The sequence below is a fragment of the Ciconia boyciana genome, chromosome 1 (genome assembly GCF_034638445.1).
Source record: "Ciconia boyciana chromosome 1, ASM3463844v1, whole genome shotgun sequence".
Lineage (NCBI taxonomy): Eukaryota > Metazoa > Chordata > Aves > Ciconiiformes > Ciconiidae > Ciconia > Ciconia boyciana.
Window position 1 is genome coordinate 97,863,120 of NC_132934.1, and position 20,793 is coordinate 97,883,912.

The 20,793-nt window shown below is 40.5% G+C and overlaps 2 protein-coding genes across 7 annotated transcripts in view; one reads left to right on the forward strand and one right to left on the reverse strand.

Moving 5' to 3' along the window:
• The first annotated feature begins 233 nt into the window (after window positions 1-233).
• On the forward strand, window positions 234-15,299 carry HHLA2 (HHLA2 member of B7 family). 5 transcript variants are annotated; one of them, XM_072884721.1, is made up of 11 exons: window positions 234-556; window positions 1,179-1,226; window positions 1,403-1,561; window positions 2,094-2,245; window positions 2,876-2,966; window positions 4,325-4,421; window positions 6,183-6,503; window positions 6,962-7,222; window positions 9,137-9,427; window positions 11,967-12,055; window positions 13,373-15,299. In XM_072884721.1, the coding sequence occupies exons 6-11, from the start codon at window positions 4,358-4,360 to the stop codon at window positions 13,397-13,399; spliced, it is 1,053 nt and encodes a 350-aa protein (XP_072740822.1). In that variant the 5' UTR covers window positions 234-556; window positions 1,179-1,226; window positions 1,403-1,561; window positions 2,094-2,245; window positions 2,876-2,966; window positions 4,325-4,357; the 3' UTR covers window positions 13,400-15,299. The 5 variants fall into 5 exon arrangements, with proteins under 5 accessions (XP_072740822.1, XP_072740805.1, XP_072740830.1 ...); XM_072884704.1 differs by lacking the exon at window positions 1,179-1,226 and having other exon boundaries at window positions 234-623; XM_072884729.1 differs by lacking the exon at window positions 1,179-1,226 and having other exon boundaries at window positions 234-623; window positions 2,094-2,233.
• The window catches only part of MYH15 (myosin heavy chain 15), a 50,106-nt gene continuing 43,583 nt past the window's right edge, over window positions 14,271-20,793 (reverse strand). For both annotated transcript variants that reach the window (XM_072884635.1, XM_072884643.1), the window contains exons 38-43: window positions 20,417-20,542; window positions 18,830-19,000; window positions 18,220-18,324; window positions 16,951-17,046; window positions 16,294-16,431; window positions 14,271-14,393 (exon numbers count right to left, since the gene is read on the reverse strand). In XM_072884635.1, coding sequence (XP_072740736.1) covers window positions 14,376-14,393; window positions 16,294-16,431; window positions 16,951-17,046; window positions 18,220-18,324; window positions 18,830-19,000; window positions 20,417-20,542 — 654 coding nt within the window. In that variant the 3' untranslated portion in view covers window positions 14,271-14,375. The remainder of the gene's footprint in view (window positions 14,394-16,293; window positions 16,432-16,950; window positions 17,047-18,219; window positions 18,325-18,829; window positions 19,001-20,416; window positions 20,543-20,793) is intronic.

Consider the following 20,793-nt stretch of genomic DNA (forward strand, 5'->3'; position numbering starts at 1 on the left):
CAACCGGCCCTACCAATCCCCGCCTGCCTCGGCCTCGAAACCCACCTCCTGCCCCAATCACGGGCGCCGAGAAGCCGAGCCTGTCCAGCGCCAGCCACCAATGGCGGCGAGGCATGCCGGGTCAACATCCAATCACCGCTCCATCGGTTCTCGTCACTTCCGCTCAGTAACCATGGAGACGGCAGGCTGCGGTGGGGGGGGAGATGACGTGATTGTTTTGCTCCAGGGGTCGGGCGCGGGCCGGCAGGGTGTCTCCTCTCACACTGCTTGCAGTAAATAAAGCCCCACGGTGTGGGGCCCGACCTGCAGTCATCCTTCAATACGCAGGGGGTGTATTTCGTAAAGCTTTGCTGCTCTTCCATGCCTGACAGGTGGCTCAGCCTTGGGCTCGCGTGGGTAATCACAGGGCTTCCGTGTTGGCTCCTCAGTTAAACGTTTACCCGATTTAATACTAAGCTGTGAGCGTGTTACACCATGCAGGCTGAGACGAGGCAGCAACTATACCTGCTGATAGCAAAGCTCATGGGCTGAAGTGTGGTAGTTCACAGCTGGAAACGTAAGTCTTGCGAGCAGAGGAGTTGTAGCTGGAGATCTGCTGCAGTTGCCAACTGGAACTGCTGCGGGTAGGTGGGGGGGAGAGCGGGTGGGAAGGCTGGTGTTCCCAGGAATGCAGGAGATACGCCTCACCTGTGTACTGCTAACACCAGCTGGGATCTTGGAGGACAGACACCGCTTCCTTTCACGTCTTCCTACATTTTGTTTGGTTTTCTTCCCTCTTCCCTAAAATACTTGAGTCGTTCTGACAGTTTCTTCTACTGGAAACCAAATAGCACATACAAGGCTTGAATTGTCCAGAGAAAATTAAGCACTAGTGAAATATTGTTAGAAAATAATTACCTAACCCTGCAGACAGCCCAAGGCATTTACTGTTCATGTTTCAGATTACCAGCTTTCTGAGAAGAGTGTCATGATAACTTGTTTCTTATGTTCTTTTTGTCCTGTACCTGTACAGAATTTACCTTGCTCCCTGCATCAGGTTCCTTAGTAAGAGAATTGCCGGTCTCTACTGCATCTGCAGTGCTCTTGCTCTTGTAATGCCTGAACACAATCCCCAAGCGACGTCACCACTGCTGTGGAAATCACGTTTCTGACGATAACTGATTTCTTCTGTTACTCAGTTACAGCTTGCAGGAGTTATCATTAACGAGTTTGTTCAACAAAGCCAGGTGAAAGAAATGGTTAAGAGAAAAAGCTTTTTAAGCCCAAAGAGGGAGAAGTGAATGGAAAAGGTCTGGAAGCTTCACATGTATAGAAATGTGGTTCACACTACAGAAGCAACTGCTTTCATTTGTGGGACAGGAATGAACTTGCATGTTAAATACTTGAGCTCTGGTATTTGCAGGTGTGGCCGTGAAAGGAGCAGAGAAGAGCCAAAGTTCTACAGCTTTGGGAGAGCTGTATATTGGTTTTATTTTTTTATATATATAATAAACCCTGCCTGCAAGAAACACCTGAAACAGCAAGACTCTGAATTTTTTGGCTACTTGTGAAATCAGAAGAGGTAAAAACCCCCTGACATTCTTATAACAGCTCTATGGTGTTATAAGTGTATGGGGTGGGGGAGGTGGGGAATATGATATGTGTATACTGAGGTAAAACGCAGTACTTCTGGTCTACTTCCTAAGACAACTTTGGATGTTTAGAATGGGGGATCCTTCTTCCTATGGGAGTGTTTCTCAACAACTGAAGTTATTGGAGTTAGCATTTAAGTTGTAAGGGTTTCATTGGGGGGAGGCAGAGAATTAATTTTTATTTTTCTGCTACAGAAAATGCCTCCTGAAGTTTCAGTGGGGAGATTCTGGAAAGCTAATATAATTGTGGCTAGTATGAGATTTTAGCAGTATGTGATTAACATGGCTTTTTTAGAACTTTACACATTTGTTTTTCTTGTTTACTTTTGGTAAAACTTGAAATCCTCAGGCATTTCCAGTCCTCATAAGTGTGCATGTACTTGAAATGTGCTGTTGTTAAGTTATCTTGGAAAGGAATTAATCAGAATCCTTTTTACTAAGGAATAAATAAATCTTTGACAGGATTAGGAGAATATTACAATATGCATGGCTGCTCTCAAAGTGGGTCACCGAGGACAGTTCACTGAGCAGAGATGGATCCTGATGCCTGTATGCTAGGGGAGTGCTCTGATCAGGGTTCAGATGGAATGCAAAGCTCAAAGGTGATGCAGGAGGTAGGACATGTGGTTTGGTCACTGACTAATAAAAGAAAAAGAAAGCATGTGCTGACTGATGTTCATTTCCTGTAGCGGCCAAAGCAAGTCCAGTGTTGCCCCTACCACTGTCTGAGCTGTTCAGTGTTTGGCTTTGCTGTATGTCTTGAAAGATGCTTTTTAGTGCCTTGCCTTGCTCTCAGAAACCCTGGCTGAGCTGCTGCCCAGTTGAGCCTGTGGTGGTTCTGTATGAAATAAGACTCCTGAAAACTAGAGCATTAGTAACTGACATGACTATAGTGACCTTAAGTCTTGTTGTACGCTGTCTGTATAAATAATTTCATACTAGTATTGCACTACAAAGCCTTAGGGCATGATTTCTTGGTTGTGCCATTTAGGTCTGTAACAAACAGGAAAAGCATGTTTATTCGGTACTTTGCAGTGTGACTCTTAACTATCAGCATACGTGTACTTTATGTCTGTAAGACCCCAGACCTGCTGAAAAGAAGACAGGCCAGAGCCTGCACTCCTCAGGTTTTTCTACAGACCAACAAACATTTTTCTCAACGCACTACGGTGGGAAGATCCAAAGCTAAGATTTGTGCTGAACATGAAAATTTTCAGATAACCAGTTATATTTCTGTATTTCAGTACGGCATTCTGGAGTACAGCTAGAAGATGCGACGCAGCCTGTGCTGTCCAGGCTTCACTCCTTGATGCAGCCCCCGAAGGCATCACAGAGGTACTGTTGGAACCATGTTACTCTCGGAGCGTCACTGGCAAACTGCACAGGCTGTCTATTAAATGTGGCAGATCACTCACTAAGGGAAATTTAGCATTGATTGCAGTTTCCGAAATTCAAACATCAAGCACAGTATATTGTATTAATCAAGTTGGAAATGATGGACAAATGACCAAATGAGCAAAAAAAATTCCAATAAAACATGATGTATGCCACTTGCCAATGCAAGGAGGAAAAGAAGGCAGATACTCGCAATTGCTGCTAACATGGAACAAAAATATATATCATAAGTGCTTATTTTACTCTTGCATCATCTCTGTCTCAGGTTTAATATTTTGGTGGCCCTCTGTTGGGTTTTTTCCCTAATAGAAAAGCGAGAATACATAAAATAATCACACTCGCTTTACAAAATAAATGACATGCAAAAATCCTTGGGATGTAAAATACACATCTACTACAAATACAGTGACACACACCAATCAAAATTGTTCATTAGTATTAAAAGAACTGGCTAGCAAGCTTGGCTAAATGTGTGCCCTGTGTAAGTCAGGAATGGTACCTATAGCTGTCCTTTGGGGAGAGGAAAAGGACTGGGGGAAGCTCTTTAGACTCCTTTCAAGCTATTATTTGATTCATGAGGTAACTTATCCATTGCGGTACGCTGTATTTTAGAATAGTGTCCCTGAGTGGAGGAAGAGTGTGGTCTATCAGTTACAATAAGATTATTCTTTTTTTGTTGTGCACAAGAGCTTCCAGTTCATTGTCATGTAACTGACAAACCAGAAGATACGATGGGAGAACCTCTTCCTCCTTTGCATTCCTACCCTAGATGTCCATACGCACATTTTTGGAAGTTCAGCTGATGCCCTTTTGATCTGGTGAAGAGCAAGGTGTGAAAAGTTCTTTATATTTGCAATATTTGCAAATGCAGGCAAACTTCCCACCTCAGAAAGCCAAATGTTGCAGTAATCAGGAATATATTTCAGGAAGCAGAAAAATCTGGCTTGACAAGGGACGTCTTATATCCTTTTAGAAATTGTATGTCTCCATTTTTCCTTGGTGTCCTCTTCATGAATGATGAAGAATAATGTTCCCTAGCCCTGTAAGAACACTGAGGGTAAACACTTTCTATTTATTAAAAATAAACAGAAAGTATCAATCTGCAAAGGATTACATAGTAATGAGAGGGCCTTAATCATTATGAAATGTACAGTATTACATAATGACCTTAAGGCCAAAAATCTGGGCCAAGACTGTTGCAAACAAAAAACATGATACAAAGGAGATTATATAACTAGGGTATGTCTTTTACCTGCATTTAAACAGGTAAACATTTTCTCCCTTTCTTTTGTTGTCAGTTTGACATGAGTCTACTATGAACCAAAGAAGACATGAAGGGACAGAAAATATCATCTCTTCTCATCTGTTTATGTCACATAGGTGCTACACTTTGGGGTAGGTTTTAGCTCCATTGTTTATGAAAAATATTAGAGATGACAATTATTACTCATTTTTAATAGGGCAAATTAATTCAAACACTGTTTATTAATGGTAAATAATCGATTTGGGGTAATGTAAAACACTCCTAAAGCAAAAGATGACTGGAAGATGGCTGCATGGATGGCCATGGTCATCAAGCACATTGAGCACCTGAACTGTTACCTGCCCACGTTTCTGCCCCATGGCTCGGCTGGTGGAGTGCATTGTGCTCAGCAGGCAGTAGTTGTCAGTTTGTACTGAAAATGGGTTGAAGTATGTTGGTTGACTTTGCCCTGAGATGGCTGCGGAAAAGTCATGTGGATTCCCCTGCTGGCTGAGCTGGAGAGGGCATCAAAATTTCCGAGAAGACAGCTGCAGCAGGACACTTGCTACCAGCCTAACAGGTTGTCTGACCTTGCCAAGAAGGTCCATGTGATGATGCTGAGTTAATGCAGTCAGTTTTTTAAAAGATGAATTTAAAATTGTTCTTTTATGCCAGCAAGGCCTAAATTAAATGTTAACAGCAATCAGATGCTACCACTTGTGTGAATTAATTTGGAGGAATCCACACCTTAATTACCTCTTGGGGCTGGGACAGAGCTCCCTGACACTATCTGTGGTGGTAAAGATGTTTCAAGAAGTTCTGTCCTTTGTGTTGGTTGCACCATCATGTCCTTTTTTTCTGTGATGGTACAACTGCTTGGCACTATGTGAGGTTATTGGTAACCCGGGTCATTGCAACATGGCACTACGAACATTTGAACAAGTAGCAAGCTGCAATTCAAAATGTTTTGAGATTGAAGGTGGTGCTTTAGGAAATGCATTTGAAGCTAAGGTGGTGGTGTGCTGATTTGAATATGTAGGTGCTTACTCAGGTGTCATGGTTTAACCCCAGCCAGCAACTAAGCCCCACCCAGCCGCTCGCTCACTCCCCCCTGGTGGGATGGGGGAGAGAATCAGAAGGGTAAAAGTGAGAAAACTTGTGGGTTGAGATAAAGACAGTTTAATAGGGAAAGCAAAAGCTGCACACGCAAGCAAAGCACAGCAAAAGCTGCACATGCAAGCAAAGCACGGAATTCATTCACTACTTCCCATGGGCAGGCAGGTGTTCAGCCATCTCCAGGAAAGCAGGGCTCCATTAAGCCTAATGGTTACTTGGGAAGACAAACACCATCACTCCGAACGTCCCTCTTTCCTCCTCCTTCCCCCAGCTGTATATGCTGAGCATGACACCATATGGTCTGGGATATCCCTTTGGTCAGTTGGGGTCAGCTGTCCCAGCTGTGTCCCCTCCCAGCTTCTTGTGCACCTGGCAGAGCTGAAAAGTCCTTGACTAGTATAAACATTACTTAGCAACAACTAAAACATCAGTGTGTTATCAGTGTTATTCCCATACTAAACTCAAATCACAGCACTGTATTAGCTACTAGGAAGAAAATTAACTATCTCAGCTGAAACCAGGACAGTATCCACTCTGTCCTGATACATATCTACTTATCCTTGTGCTAAGATACATATCTACTTAAACTGATTATAAATTCAAAGAGCAGAGTTCTACAGTATAATATTAAACTGAATGAAGACCCTTGCTGTGCCAGAGACTCATGCTACAGAAAAGCCATGAAAGAGCCGTTGGCATGCTCGGTAGGAATGTGCTGCCAGGGACAGGGATAAGGAGGGGCAGAAATATGCTTGTAAACTAGATTTAAGTTATTCATTTGTACTTACGGGCTTTAGGTTTTACAGAACAGGAAACAGTAACGGGGCTGTTTTCCAAGGATTGCATCCTACCTTGTGCTTTCCCAGCTGGGGAGGATGAAGTAATTTACTGGAAAAAAGGGGACAAAACTGTGCACAGCTACTACTACCAGAGTGATCAGCTGGAAAGACAAGACCCGGATTACAGACATAGAACACACCTTTTCCATGAGAACATTCCTAGTGGAAATGCTTCCTTGAAACTTAGTCACTTGACCGTGACTGATGAGGGCTCTTACCATTGCTACGTGGGAACAAAGCAAACTAAAACAGAAGTGGAAGTCACACTGCGCGTAAGAGGTCAGTAGGATTGCACCAGTGGAAATGAGATTACACCAACAGATTTTCTCATGTTATTTCTCACATGGAATCAAAATCCTCCAACCCAACAGAGCGCCTTTTGGGCCTGATGGTATTATCAGGCAATTCATTTTTTCTCTGGTGAAACATTGTAACATGAGTTGAAAAATTTCAGTGCAGCACTTGTTCTTATAACCTGCTGCACCATGATTTCTAAAGGGTAACTAGGTAGTATACTTGAGTTTTAAAACATTATGTGGCTCCTCAGAACAGTACAGACCCTAGCATTGACAGTAAGTAATGCTATGCTTTCTTCTGAAATCAAACACAGATTAAATTTTGTTCTCTGTTATGTTTATTCTCCCCAGTGTTATTTCAAAAGACCAATCACTTCAAGTTAAAAAGTATTTTGAAAGTAGTAGGATTGATTTTTAATTTTTTTTTTTTTAAATCTACAGTTTCCTCTTATTATGCACTGGAATACCAAAAGACAGACACAGAAAGGATGCTGAAGTGCTATGCCTTTCTCACTTATCCAGTACCACATATATCTTGGGTACAAGGCAATACATCCATCCAAGAAACAGATCGGCAGGAAACCAAAGACGGAGTTCTCTATTCTCTTAGAAGTGACCAGAACATTATAAACACAGCTGATCCTTACTACTGTCATATTCATCTCCCTCATGAAGAGTGGGCTGCTGAATGGAAGATGCAAGGTAGGAATGAATGGAAGTCTCTTCCTGCATTGTTACTGCATGTCACAGCTGGTTTCAGAGCCAAATTAAATACACTATTTTCTGCAGTGGGGCAACATGGATATGGGATGGTGCAAAAGGATGTGCCTTCCTCTTTGAAACTCATCTGTTACAGGGCAGCATATGTCCAAGAAGTAGGGATAAGAGGGGGTAGCTCACACTTCTGTAAGTTAGCTTTACTCTGAACATTTTTTCCGTATCAGTTTCATGTTTCAAGAGGTGCATAATAATCAAACTTTACACTCTATCAAGAAAATAATGAACTCAGGTAAAATACATGGAAACCTTAGTGAACCTGTGGGTTATATGAGGGAGGGGAAAGTTTGTCTGCTGCTCTAGATGCGGATGCTCCTTAGTCCATTCCCCATCTTTTGCGAGAGTATTTTCAGTACCATTTGATGCTTTCATTGTGCTTCTCTTCAACTTCATTCTTAAGTGCCCAGGTTGAGTGCTGGGGGGTGCATGGGAGTAGAGAGCAGCAAGCTTGCATTTGAGCAAGCTTTTGAGCTTTGAGTTGACTCAAAAGCTTTGAGTCACTCAAATGAGCATTGAGTGACTCATTTTGTTAGTTAAGGAAAAACAGGGCTATGAAATTCCAACCCTCCATTTTGTCCTCCTCCTGAATTTCACTGGAAATTCAGTTCAAGTAAATAACTGGTACTTTTCAACCTCTCCTGTTTCTTAGGAAATATTTTTTAATTGGATCAAGAGCAAAGCAAGAGCAATTCCCTTGTGAGATGTGCATGGCTGCTTCCATTGCCCTGATTTTCCCCTGAAGTGTACCCAGACACTTTCAGTTCCTAATCCACTGCATGTGCTTCATGAACAAGATTGCAGTTTCTAATTTACATACAATAGCTTAGAATATGGAAGGGTTCAAGTATGGCATCATAGTAGGTAGCAAGTGCACTATAAGTGTCTATTTTTTTAATTTATCCTTCTGATCCACAAGAGAAAAAGGTAAATTTCGTTACACTTTTGTTTGCATCTGTCTATCCTCTCACTGGAACATTTAGAAAATACACTGCTTTCCTTTTCCTTATATAATAGCAGTGTGGGGTACAGTTTTGTTTTCAGCCTCATAGTTTTCAGCCCCATGCCTCCGTTCATTCAGCCCCATGAACAGAAACCAAGTATGGCTATACCATGTCAAAATAACGTATTAGTTTCCTCTCCAGCAGACTGCCAGCCACCACAGCCTCCTCTTTTTCCTTCCTTTGCAGCAAATCCCTGCTGTCAAATTGATAGTTTTGCTATGATATTAATTTGTCTTATATTAGTATTTTATACATTAGCTATTAGTTCCACTTACCTGCTCTTTCCTTCCCTTTCCTTTTTTTAAAAGCTATTCATTAATTGTAAGTGTTCCACACAGACAGGTAAAGTATGTAAGTCCACCATAGCTGAAAGTTATTTCTAACTAAATACAATCTTTTTATTCTTTTAATTAAATTATGGTGTAACAGTTTTACCCTTTTGCTTTAAATGTGCAGGTATCTGATTAGTTGCATTTTCTCTCTGCTCCCAACATGTGGAATTTCTTGCTGCTTCACACAGTAACTTAGACGAGGCTAAATCACTTTTATTAATGAGCCCCCCAATTAGAGGAGAAATAGGCAAATGAAAACAATTTTCATAAGTATAGCTAATACCAATTAGATGTATTTTTTTTAATGTAAGATATATTTGCTTTTAAAATCTTCAGATGCTTCTAGAAGCATACTGTGATGTTTGAATATGGTATCAAAATAGTGAAATATGTTTTTATGTTGTCCACAGTAGTATCAGACTTCAGAAAAAAATCAGAAAAATGTCTAAATAACCTTCACAGTATTTTAAAAAACATGCAGAGGGTTCTTCAATTATCTCTTTCAGACCAACTGTCTAACGTGGAAGGAAGTAGCATTGCAATTCCTTGTGAATACAGCAATAACACTGCAAACACTGAAGGTTTCAGTGTTGTCTGGACATTAAACAGAAATGCAGTGATCTCAGTCCTGGCCTCCTTCAATGGTACATCTCACTCTTACCAGCCTCGAGTCCAGATTAATCAAAATGACTTTTCACTGATTTTGCGTGATCTTACTGCAAATGACAGTGGAGAATATCTGTGTAATATTTCAACACCTCACTGCACAAAACTTACTGTGAGAACTTTGCAAGTTGGTAAGTTGCTGCTCTTTCCATTTCGGAGGACGGGGACCAGTGAGGGGAATGCAGAGCCAAAGGGTCAATCAGAAATCTGTAATACATTGAGAAAAAATCATCTTGTGTAATAAGTATACATGGGTAGAAGAGATATTTTATTATTGTTGTCCCAGGAAAAAAAGGTTACCTAAGATGTATTTATTTAACGACTTGAAGTTTCTTTTTTTCAATTAGCAGCTTGTTGTGGCAAAGGTCTCAAAATCGGTGGCTGCCCTCTGTTGCCACCAACTGCCCTCAGAGCAACTCTCAGAATCATGTCCTAAATGCTCTGCTAGTAGCAAATACAGTCTTTAAAGGTAGCAGGGAGATGAAGGGAGGCCCAAAGATGTGGTATAAATGTGCCTGCAGAAGAAACCTTGTTGAGGAGAGTAGACAGTTGTTATTTTCAAAGCTTTAATTCTACACAGCAGGCCTTTTTTACACCTGGGGATATATGTTTATATTCATGCCTGCATTTTTATGAACTGTAGTAAATTTCCAACTGTGAAGTCTTAGTTACAGTTATTTCATTGTCTCCAGTTTCAAGGAGACTTACTGATTAACTTTTCTATCTATTGAAAACTCTTACCAAAGGTTAAAAAAAAATTACTCCAGTTTTCTAAAATTATAGTGCAAACAAGTTACAGACTTGTTCAAAAATAGTATGCTGTTTGGGATGCAGCCTCCTTAAACCTCAGTCTAAAGGGAGGAGAAAAAAAAACAACATTCAAACAGTAGCACATAGGCATTTTATGCAATTAAATACAATCACCTAAAAGACTGAGAACTAATATAGGGCAGCTTATTTGTATTTTTTTAAGAAAGAAGAGAACTTGAAACAAGCTAGTAGGACATGAAAAATAGAGGCAACATAGCAGAAAAGGGGCTAGAATAAGTGATAATAACTACATATTTTTGTCTTCCTTTCCCCCCCTCCCCCATGACAGCTTAGTTTCAGTCTGAAGACTTGATGTAGGGTGTGTTTTAAATGGCAGTGGCTGTATGCTATCTGAAGGCGGGGAGTTAGATTAAAGAAAATGATTAAGTCAGATTAACATGCTTCCTTGCAGCTCAAATTCCAGCATGATCTTCCTTATCCTGTAAACCTAATATTGTGCCTCTGAAGTTGAGAGCATTGAAAACCTCCAAGGAGTTACAGACTTAACTGATGCTCCTAACTTAGGTGCACAAGTCCATCAGTCTCCCTGTACATTTACTGGAGACAGACACATGCACCTGTTCAGTCCAAATATGATCTGGATCATCCTCTACAACTGCCTTTCTCTAGCTGCTCTCTGCAGATGGATCTTGCAATAGCCATAGGTGATACAAAGAGAGAGTATCCACTTACCAGAGAGGTTAGCATCTTTGTGGCAGCACAGGCTGAAAGCAGATAAGCAGATAGAGACAAGTAGGGCATAAGGGAACGAGCTAGATCAGTATGTTGGATAGTGGTCATAGCACAGCAGTTGCTTAACTGTCAGAAAGATTTCCAAGTGGCACTGGGAAGGAGACTTTTAAGGGAAAAAGTGAGATGAATTTTATAATCATTTTGGAGGCCTTCTCCTATGTGAAGCAAGGTCACAGCTTAAAGCTGCTCTACCAAAGGAACTGACAAGATGTAAGTATAGGCCTGCATGTGGGGACAGAGCCAAGCTAAAGGCGGTGACTAGATTAAATGCTCTGTTTTGGCAGTTTTCATTTTTGAACTGTTTGCTAGACTTCCATAGGGAGTTTCCAGAGGAGTGTAGAATTTTTCAAATTCTTTGGATGAGATGCAGCAGTGGAAAGGAAGCCTAAAGTAGAAGAACCGTACTTAAAGGAATGAGTCCTCTGGGCCTGAGTGTTCTCATGTTGTTGAAATTGGCTGGCGTAATGAGACGCTTGGTATTGTGCAGGATCAACCTCTGCTAGACAGGCTCTTATCTCCTGTGGAATCCATTGTTACCACCCACCTGAGGATCTACTGCTTCTTGTGCCCACCTGCATTGCATGGTTGCATCATGAAGTTGGGAAATGTTTTAGATGAAAGTTGCAAAGATTTCACAACAGAAATCATGAAACCTATGGTCCAAGCTGGATAACGCTTACCAAGTTGTTCTACTGGAAATCAGCAGTACTGTTAGTGGGACTGAGCACTGAGCCTGGAGGCAGTGTTTACCATACTGGGCAGCTGATTGTTTTTAAATGGACTTGTATTAGGAAGTCATCAAATCACATTACATGAGCACATGTGGAATTTTGTATCAGCACAATTAAGTAAAAGAATCTGCTTTCAGCTATTCACACTTAAGTCATTAAAGTATCACTTGGAAGTCTTATCATATGAGTCAAGTAACTTGAACATTGTTGCATTAGTAACATTAAAAAGAAACTGAGACATTCGCCCTAAATCATAACTTTTAGGTTATAAATAAGAGAAAAATCATAGCTGTGATATCCTTATTGAACAATAATTAACATTAATTTGCGATATAAAGCACTTCTGTTAAACTTTTTGGAATTTGTGTTTTTAAAGAAAATTCAGGTAATGCTGGGAAAATTGTAGGAGTGATCGCTGCACCGGTGCTCCTGGTAGCCGGAGTCTGTTTCTGGGTCTGGTTGAAGGTATGTACAATCATTAGGGGATTTATTTTTAAAGGTACTATTATGCTTAAATCAAGACCTTGAATGTTTGACCAAAACATAAATTTGATTTTCATGGGTTAAAGCATACAGAAAAGACTGAAAATGTAGGATGATAAGTCTCAGCATAAATAAATTGTCCTCATTCTTACTATTTTCTATGTCCGGAAGGCCCTCTTTGGTACATCTATGAAATAGTATTTTGTTTGTAAAATGTTAACATGATCTTCCCTTGACAAGATGCTCTCCTGTGGTCTATAAAAAGATGAAAGAGTTGGTTACCCTTCACAAAAACTTTCTGATAACTTGCTTTAAAAACAATCACACTGGTTAATTTTCTCTCACTTGTGTTTAAGACCAAAAAAAACCCCAACCAAAACATGGAGTCACTCAAACAATGCACATACCTAGTCTTCATTAGGGCTCAAATTACTATTTCAATTATATCCAATGTCAAAACTCACCAAAACTTCAGTGTGAAAAGTTATACTACTTGCTTTGTTTAGGAGACTGTTATAACCATATGGTCCCTGATCTCATCTGTCTACACATCTGTCCTATTAACTAGAGTACAGCATCTTCAAGTGGATGCATTTTATTCTTGTGCATTTGTAATAGGCTGGCTCTGTCTCATAGTATTCTCTCTCCTCACCACAAATGCAGAGGAAGTTTCCTTAAAAAAACAAACTTTAGCTCTTAGTCTTTAGGGAACATCTTTCTGTGTCTGACAGTACAGCCCTATCCATGGAGAGATATACCTTCAAACTCCCTGGGCCTTAAGATTTTGTCACAGCCTGAATTTGGTAAGCTTCAGGAGACGTTTTACGATGGTTACCATGAGGTTCGACAAGAACACACCAGAAAGACAACTCTAAAATGATTGAGTCTCAGTCTTTTTTCGTTTTTCTCTTGCTTAGAGATTCACTTGTATGCTTCTTATTAGTCAATTTTAATGCTAACATGCTTTAGAGTTGATGAATACTTTTGAGATGCAGCTGTTAAATTTAAAGAATTTAAGCAAGATTCATTTATCTTGGGACCTGTTGAGACCTTTAACATATCATAATCACAGGAAGTGGAACAGTTTACAGGTTAACTCAGCTCCAGTTACATTGATGGAGAACTAGATGGAAGAAATAGGAATGTTTCTGCACTGTTATGTGGATGTTTATTTTACTTGGCTAATGTTAAAATGGAAAATACTGACTTAGCTTTATAGTGAGTATGTCTTGTTATGTTCCCACTAGAGGATTAATTTTACACATCAGTAGTTCTTACAAACATTTTCGTTTTGACTAGAAATGCAGAAGAAAAGGAATCATATGAGCACCTTCACATACCAGAAGAAAATCCCGCTCTGCACACACAGATGCTGCTGAGTTTGCTTCTGAAAAGAACAAAGAGTTCCTTCACCTTCCCTATTGAGTTACACTGAGCCACACGGAAATGTGATTATCTGGGCAACAGTAACAAAACAACTGAACTGATATTAGAGAAAAAAAGTCAGTCAATTGACACTTGTATGTGAGGAGTCAGCATGAAAAATTGGAACTTGGATATCCTAAAGGGACTATGAAAAAGTTTCTACAGAAGAAGATTCAGTTTTGAGGGATATTTTTTTTTTTTCAGTATGAGGGAAAGAGATGGCTTACAGTTTTGCACTTCATTTAGTATTTTAATTTCAAGCAAAGACAACTTCCTTGTTTAAAAGTGGAAAAGATCTAAGAGAACACCCTATTTCTGAGCCACAGGCAGTCCTGATGGGACATGTCCCTCCACAGCATCTCCTATGTCTTTCCTGCATCTGGCGAACAAAAGTCCTTTGCCTAGTAGAAGTGGAAGCTTCTAAACTGACTGTTCATATGAAAAAGCTTACATTCTGCTCTCCTACAAAACTCATACAGACTCTGACTGGCAGGACAGATGGAAGCTGGGTTATCCCAGCTTTAAGGGCTGTCCCCCTGCACAGGTTTAATCTGTGCTGCTTTAACAATCTGCGCATGAAATACCTGAGGCTGTGAAGCATGACTGGTTTTGCCCTTGGTTTTGATTTTGCCAGAGATCTGCCAATTAGGATTTGTTCCAACATAATGAAGTGGGCTGTTGGCAAGATGTAATCTTTTATTGATCCCTGGGGCTTGGCAAAATAGAAACACAAAGAAATGAATGGAATACACTATACAGTCTCTTTAGATTTTCACTTGATGTTTATTTCTGTAAGCACTTGCTTTTTTCTACATCTGCTTTCAGTTGTGCCTGATTATATCAAGCATCTTCTCAGATCTGTCAGCTTGGACTGTACTTATTCCTCTTCATGAACCTGAAATGCAATTGAGATAGTATACAACTGTTAAAAATGGAAGTGTTGAGGGGGTTTTAGAGTAAGTTCACAAGTAAATGACAAAAGCTTCTCTTCACTGATGCTTCTGCTCCCTGGTATTACCAGTTTTTATCTGAAATAGACTAGCACCAATCTAGCCAACCTTTGCTGTCTTACTTCAGCTAACAATACAGGTTTCTTGTCCTCATGCTAGAGTATATGTCCCTTTGATAGCAGATGACTTCTATACAACCCTCTTTCAATAGATGGGGTTGTTCTTTCTCAATCACACATGCTTCCCAGAGTTTCCAGGAACGTGGGTACTAGTAGCAGTAGAGAAGGTATTTCTAATGCTACATGATTAAAGTAGTCTCTCCAGTGCCTTTCTCTCCGCAAAGGATGTGTGTCATGACTTTTGGGACAGCACTCGCTGCCTGAACTTGTTTCCTGGCAGCTACTGCCGTTACTGCCACAAGTCCCTTTTTGTGGAGATGACACCTCTGCGTGTACTGTTGAGCTCATCTTTTGACAGCGCAATACTCTGCTATAAGCCAGAGCTGGAACTGGTGTTGGCAAACTAACATCTGACTAATAAAAACAGGCCCCCATTTTTCTATGACTTTTGCGTATTTGAGGCAGAAAGAGGGTACTAGTAAGATACAGGGAATAAACAGCACTCTTAACAGTATTTAAAAAAACAAATTACTCTAATGGTTTACCTATTTCAATGTCTGTGTGATGCCATGACTTTGTGAACTTACATGAGTTTTCTTTTTTTTTTTTGGTAGGGCTGGAATAATTTAAATAAAAAGTATGCGGAAATTTTTTCCTCTTAAAAGCTGCAAAACTTCTTTTGAGCTTCTGTTACAGTACTGCTTCCATCATACGTAAATGTGTGAGAGACCAGATCTTCATGCAGTTTTAATGTAGCTTTGCTCTAGACCATGGAGCTACATTAATTTATATCAGTCAAAGGTGACTTTATTAGTCCAATATAAAAGCAGAAATTGGAGTGTTTTGTCCCACAGAATGGTGACTACAGAAGAGAGAAGGAAAGCATTGGGATCAAGTGTGATAAAAATACCCAAATTGTACAGAAAGTGTTTTTTTTTCCTCTTTCTTGAGTCAGGAGCTGTCACTCCCATGAAACTTACATGACATCATTAAGCATGGCAGTTTGTTTCACTTGCAAATGAAATAGATAAAGCAATGACCCAGCTCCTCTTTCTATCATTCCTACAAGTAACAACCCCACTCTTACTTGCCCTGGTTGCCACATAGGCAACCAAGGCAAGCATAGATAAGCAAAGGTTTGCTTTCAGTTCCAGACCAAGTTCTTGGGCACCTTTTAGTTTCATCAATATTATTCTACTACCATTCTGCTCAAAACATCACAAATATATTTCTAATTACTAGTTACTTCCTAGCACCTAAGTGACCAATCACTAATATTTTCTTTCCATCCAGCTCTTCAAATCAATACAAGTTCATTGAAAGAGCAACGTTTAAATATCTGGCAATCTGCTAGTGCAGTAATCCCCAGGCTGTATACATACATAGAAATCTACATCATCAGAGGGAGAAAAAGATAGAGCTTTTTAATATCCCTTGCAAAAAAACCCCCAAAATCACCATTTCTGGAAACTTCTGGCTGCTGAGCACAGAGGTTAAATGACAACATCAAGAGGAGAGAGAATTCATTTTGCCTAAGCATCAGATTGCTGTCCTAAAGGCTTACCTTAATGTTAAAACAAAGGGTAGGCTGAAACTAAAAAATGAAGTAAACAAGAATTTATTCTAGTTCATGCTATTTTAAGAGATGTAACAGATCTTCCTGCATACATAGCATCCACTACTGTGTATTAAACAGTCACATTTACCCCATATGGTATAACCATACCTTTTTCATGCCAATATCTCTTGACTTGCTCCTCAGTTTATTAACTTGAGATTCAGCTATTTCAGCCCGTTCTTCGGCATCATCCAGATCATGTTGCTGTTTTCTGTACTTTGAAAGGTACAGGTTGGCTTGAGCTTCCTGGTGAGAGAAAATGGTGCAGGTGATTTCCTCCTGTCCACATGAAACAAAGCTTTCTGTTTCAAGCAGGACGGAAAGTGCTCAGCATGACTAGGTAACAGCTGTATGGGAACCACTTGCCTCCTGGAGAACTGAGATTGTTGTTTTACAGAGTTGATGTTTCCAGTGGCACTCTCCATGTAAAGTGAACTGGGAGGTTCTCAACATGCCTCCTGAGGGACTAGGAGGAAAAAAAATCTTTCCTGTTCCTTCCCTTCTCCCCTTTTCCCTTGCAAATTATACTGCAATCTTAAGACAAAATTGAATACCTTTTCTTAAATATAATCAACACATATGCTACATATTTTATTTTATATATATTATAAATACATTCACACATACAGGGTTTATATGAATATAAATACAAATATTAATACACACACAAAATGTGTATTTGTACTAAAAGCTTCTATGGATTAAAGATTGTGGGTTTAGGACAATAAATTTCTCAAAGGTAAGAAGGCCCAAATAGTTACTTACAGCTTCCTCTGCTTGGTGCTTGTAGCTCTTCACTTTTAATTGTAGCTTGTCAATCAGATCCTGCATCCTGGCCAGATTCTTCTTATCTTCTTCTGACTGCATCAAAACACCATTAATTGGGTTGACAGTGTAAAAGGGCCTAAAGCGTCTCCCACAATGAAATAGGTATGGCTGCCATATGTATAATTTTAAAAACACATAGTTCAAAATACAAACAAGCCATATTGTGATCACCCTATGTATAGAGGAGGAAAATTTCTATAGGTTGATTGAAGATGTATGTAAGCCTGGAGGCTGAGGACTAAAAGAGAGTACCCTCCCCATTTTTATATATATGTAAATATATATACATATACACATACATATATATGTGCATACACTTTCAGAAGTATGCACAAACACACACAGAGTTCCTTGCTCAGGGATGAGGAGCACTCTTGTCATTATAGGGTGTGTCATTATTTAGTGAAACAGACCTATGGGTGGGCTTAAAATGCATGTACTTTCCATATTTAAAAATCTTGTTTGGAGGCATTTCCAGTAAAAGGAGCCAGGTTTAAGCTGTCACAGTCCATAAGCAGAAGGACCAGTTAATTCTGTCTGCCTGTGCCGGAGCACTGTATTCTAAGAAAACAACCTTCAGCCTCTGCATACAAAAGTCAGAATAAAATAACAGGTAAGAGGCTAAATAATCTCCTAAAGCAGATTTTTAGGATCCATCTCCTAAAAAGATGGATTATCTTCTTACGAATGCTGTTGAAAGCAAAAAGATCAGTGCTCTGTGCTGAAGACCTTTTTTGAAAGGCAAGCAGCAACAGCAGCTGCTAGCAAACCTGTGGGAGGCTCACAACTAGACATTGCTGCTCAGCAATAGGTGGCAGAGCCCTGGGACTAGGCAACTCTACACTGAGTGATGTGTTAGAGTCAACTGAATCCTTCTGGCTCTTTTTCTCAACATCACCACAGCTGAGCCCTTTCTTCTCTTGCAGTGTGAATAGTCATTTAAGCCTGCTGCATATTAATACTGTGCTAAAACTGTCCAAATCCCAGCAGTAGAGGCTTTCTAACATTAGTCACGATGAGTCAAGCAAGATGATGGTAACCCTAGGGAGATGTTCCTCCTATCCCTAAAGCTTCCTACCATCAGAAAGCTCTGGGTAATGCTGTCCTTCGTCCTTCATCCTTCACTGAAACACTGAGGCAACTTATGACACTGGGAGAACACATTTCTTTCCAGGGACCTAGTGGTTACTACAGTCCTCAGTGTACCTGGTAAGTCAGCTCTTTTATGCGCCTCTCAAACTTGCGGGCTCCTTTTTGGGCATCTGAATTGCGACGGAGTTCAGTCTCAAGTTCATTCTCCAGCTCACGAACCTGCAAAAAAGGAAAAACCCTTGCCATTTATGCTACGTATATAAAACAACAGATAATTTGGTTCACAGTTCAACAAATGCTCATTTTCTCAGCATCTCCATAGAGTAGAATTTCGGTAACAGATCAAAATGTCACCTTTCCATTTTGCTTTTCATAAACGTATTTAAACTGCATCAGCAAAGGTGCAGACATATGCAAAGGCCAAAAAAGTTTAACTGAAGTACGTATTGTAGAGGCTTTTCCTGGGTTTAGATGTTGGGGCTTTTTAAATTATTTTTTTAATCAAGGGCGTGGTCATCTGCTGTGCTACAACAGCTCATTGTAGCTGGATGATAAAGGGGAAGCATGCCTCCAAGAACTGCTTACTTGCATTTTGTGAAACAGGGAAAGTGTTCATACTGTACCTTATTGGCCTCTATGAACTTATCAGGCAGCCCTGGGGCACCTACCTGGTCCCAGTTCAGTAAGCAGGAGACAGTGGTCTGAAATTGGATCACAAACTTACCCTGGATTCCAGTTTCTGGATCTGCTTCTTGCCACCTTTCAGGGCTATTTGTTCTGCTTCATCCAATCGCTTCTGGAGGTCTTTAATGGTTTGCTCCATGTTCTTCTTCATTCTCTCCAAGTGAGCACTAGTATCCTGCTCCTTTTTAAGCTCCTCAGCCATCATTGCTGCCTGAAAAACAACCATATTTTACAGCAGCTCTCTTATGCTATTGAATTATGTCTCAGAAGAAATGATGGGAGATCCATCTTGAATTATCCATTACTTGGATCATTCACTGTACCCAAAGCTCCAGAGAATATCTTGTGTGGCATAACTTGCCTGGACAGAGGAAGCGCAAAGACAGAGTAGCCTTGTAAGCCTTTTTTTTCCCTCCATATTCTACTGCTGTGATTTAAGATTTTCCCCCCAACTTTTTTTTTTTTCTTTTAGTATCTGTGCTATAGAATGTCCTCATTTATAATGCCTACAAGTAAGCCTGTGCCATTCACTACAGACATTTTACCTAGAACTTATTAAAAATCTAATCTTGGTGTTTGGAGCTCTTGAAAGGTAGTAGATTAAAACAACTAGCAGACAAATTTCCCTGCACAGCCATAGACAAGAGCTGCCTGAGCAGCTGTAACAGCAGAGCAGTTTCTGCAGTCTGTGCTGGGATAGGAAGCTCAGTTTCAACATCTTACATAGTCCCTGGCCATTCTGTAAGACAGGTAACAAGGGTGCCAGTTAGCTCATTCCTCCTTTGATGTTTGTGCCTGCCCACCAAGAGCCATTTACAGATTTTGTAGCCATCACTGAGCAATCAGCAGAAGACAGCAGTCATTGCAATCCAGGCTGGAGCTGAATCAAGGACAATCAGCATCTTCTCTCTGGCAAGCAGTAATAGTGCTGTCAGCTGAGAAGCAGTAAAGACCATGGTACAGGAATAGCTTTGACCAGGCACTCCAGACATGTAACTCACAGAAACCTCCAGTTCTAGCTTTCATTTTATCTGTTGGTATGATGCGATACATCAGCTGAACTCTGAAGACATGGATTTCTCCAGGTCTGTGGGAAATGAAACTATACCTGCCCAAATGATGTCTTCCTTAGAGGAAGAATACACTCCCTCTCTCCTCCTGGGATCTTAGGCCTCATGTTTTTCCAATAGACACCTAGTTCTAGGGTACCTCATTTGGGATTCAGTAATTTTGTTTCTCCCATCAGATTCTATGTACACCAGGAGACCAGTTAATGCTAGTTCAGTCTGAACTGGTTTAGCCTATCCAGGTGTATGATTTACCCGATTCAAAGGTGAGATGAGCTAAGACTTTGAGGATCTGTGGAAACTGCATTCTTGGGGCAAAAAAACCCCCAACAAAACAACCAAAACCAAACCCCAAGCATCAGGAAGAAGTCCTTCCTCTCTTTTTACCTCTAGCCTGTTTTATTTTGTAGTTTCATCAGTTACCTCCAGATAACTGTGGAGCGCTTTGGATGTATGAGCTTTGTAGCAAGCACAGAAATGGTGACCTGGGAAATACTTACTTGGTTGTCCTAAGACATTGTGGTACTGAAAAGAAGTGAGCAAGGAACCAGCCTACTTACATCTGTGATTGCTTTCTTGGCTTTTTCCTCCGCATTCCGGCACTCCTGGATCGATTCCTCCACTTCATTCTGCATCTGGGAAATGTCACCCTCCAGCTTCTTCTTTTGATTGATGAGGCTTGTGTTCTTTTATTAAGTTTTCCCCAAAGGAACAGTGGAAAAGGAGGAAAAGTGATGGTTAGACACATAACTTCTCTAAATACCATAGCACACCAAGGCTTACTGATTTTTGCAACTCCTGGATTACACAGAGTTGTACAGGGCCCCTCACTACAAGAAGGACATTGAGGTGCTGGAGCGCGTCCAGAGAAGAGCAACAAAGCTGGTGAAGGGTCTAGAGCACAAGTCCGATGAGGAGCGGCTGAGGGAACTGGGGT

Excerpts from the sequence above, each read along its gene's own strand:
- HHLA2 (XM_072884704.1), top strand. The coding sequence starts at position 4,358 with ATGAAGGGACAGAAAATATCATCTCTTCTCATCTGTTTATGTCACATA. Across the intron at positions 4,422-6,182 it reads CATAGGTGCTACACTTTGGG|GTTTTACAGAACAGGAAACA; the intron begins GTAGGTTTTAGC and ends TACGGGCTTTAG. Across the intron at positions 12,056-13,372 it reads GTTTCTGGGTCTGGTTGAAG|AAATGCAGAAGAAAAGGAAT; the intron begins GTATGTACAATC and ends CGTTTTGACTAG.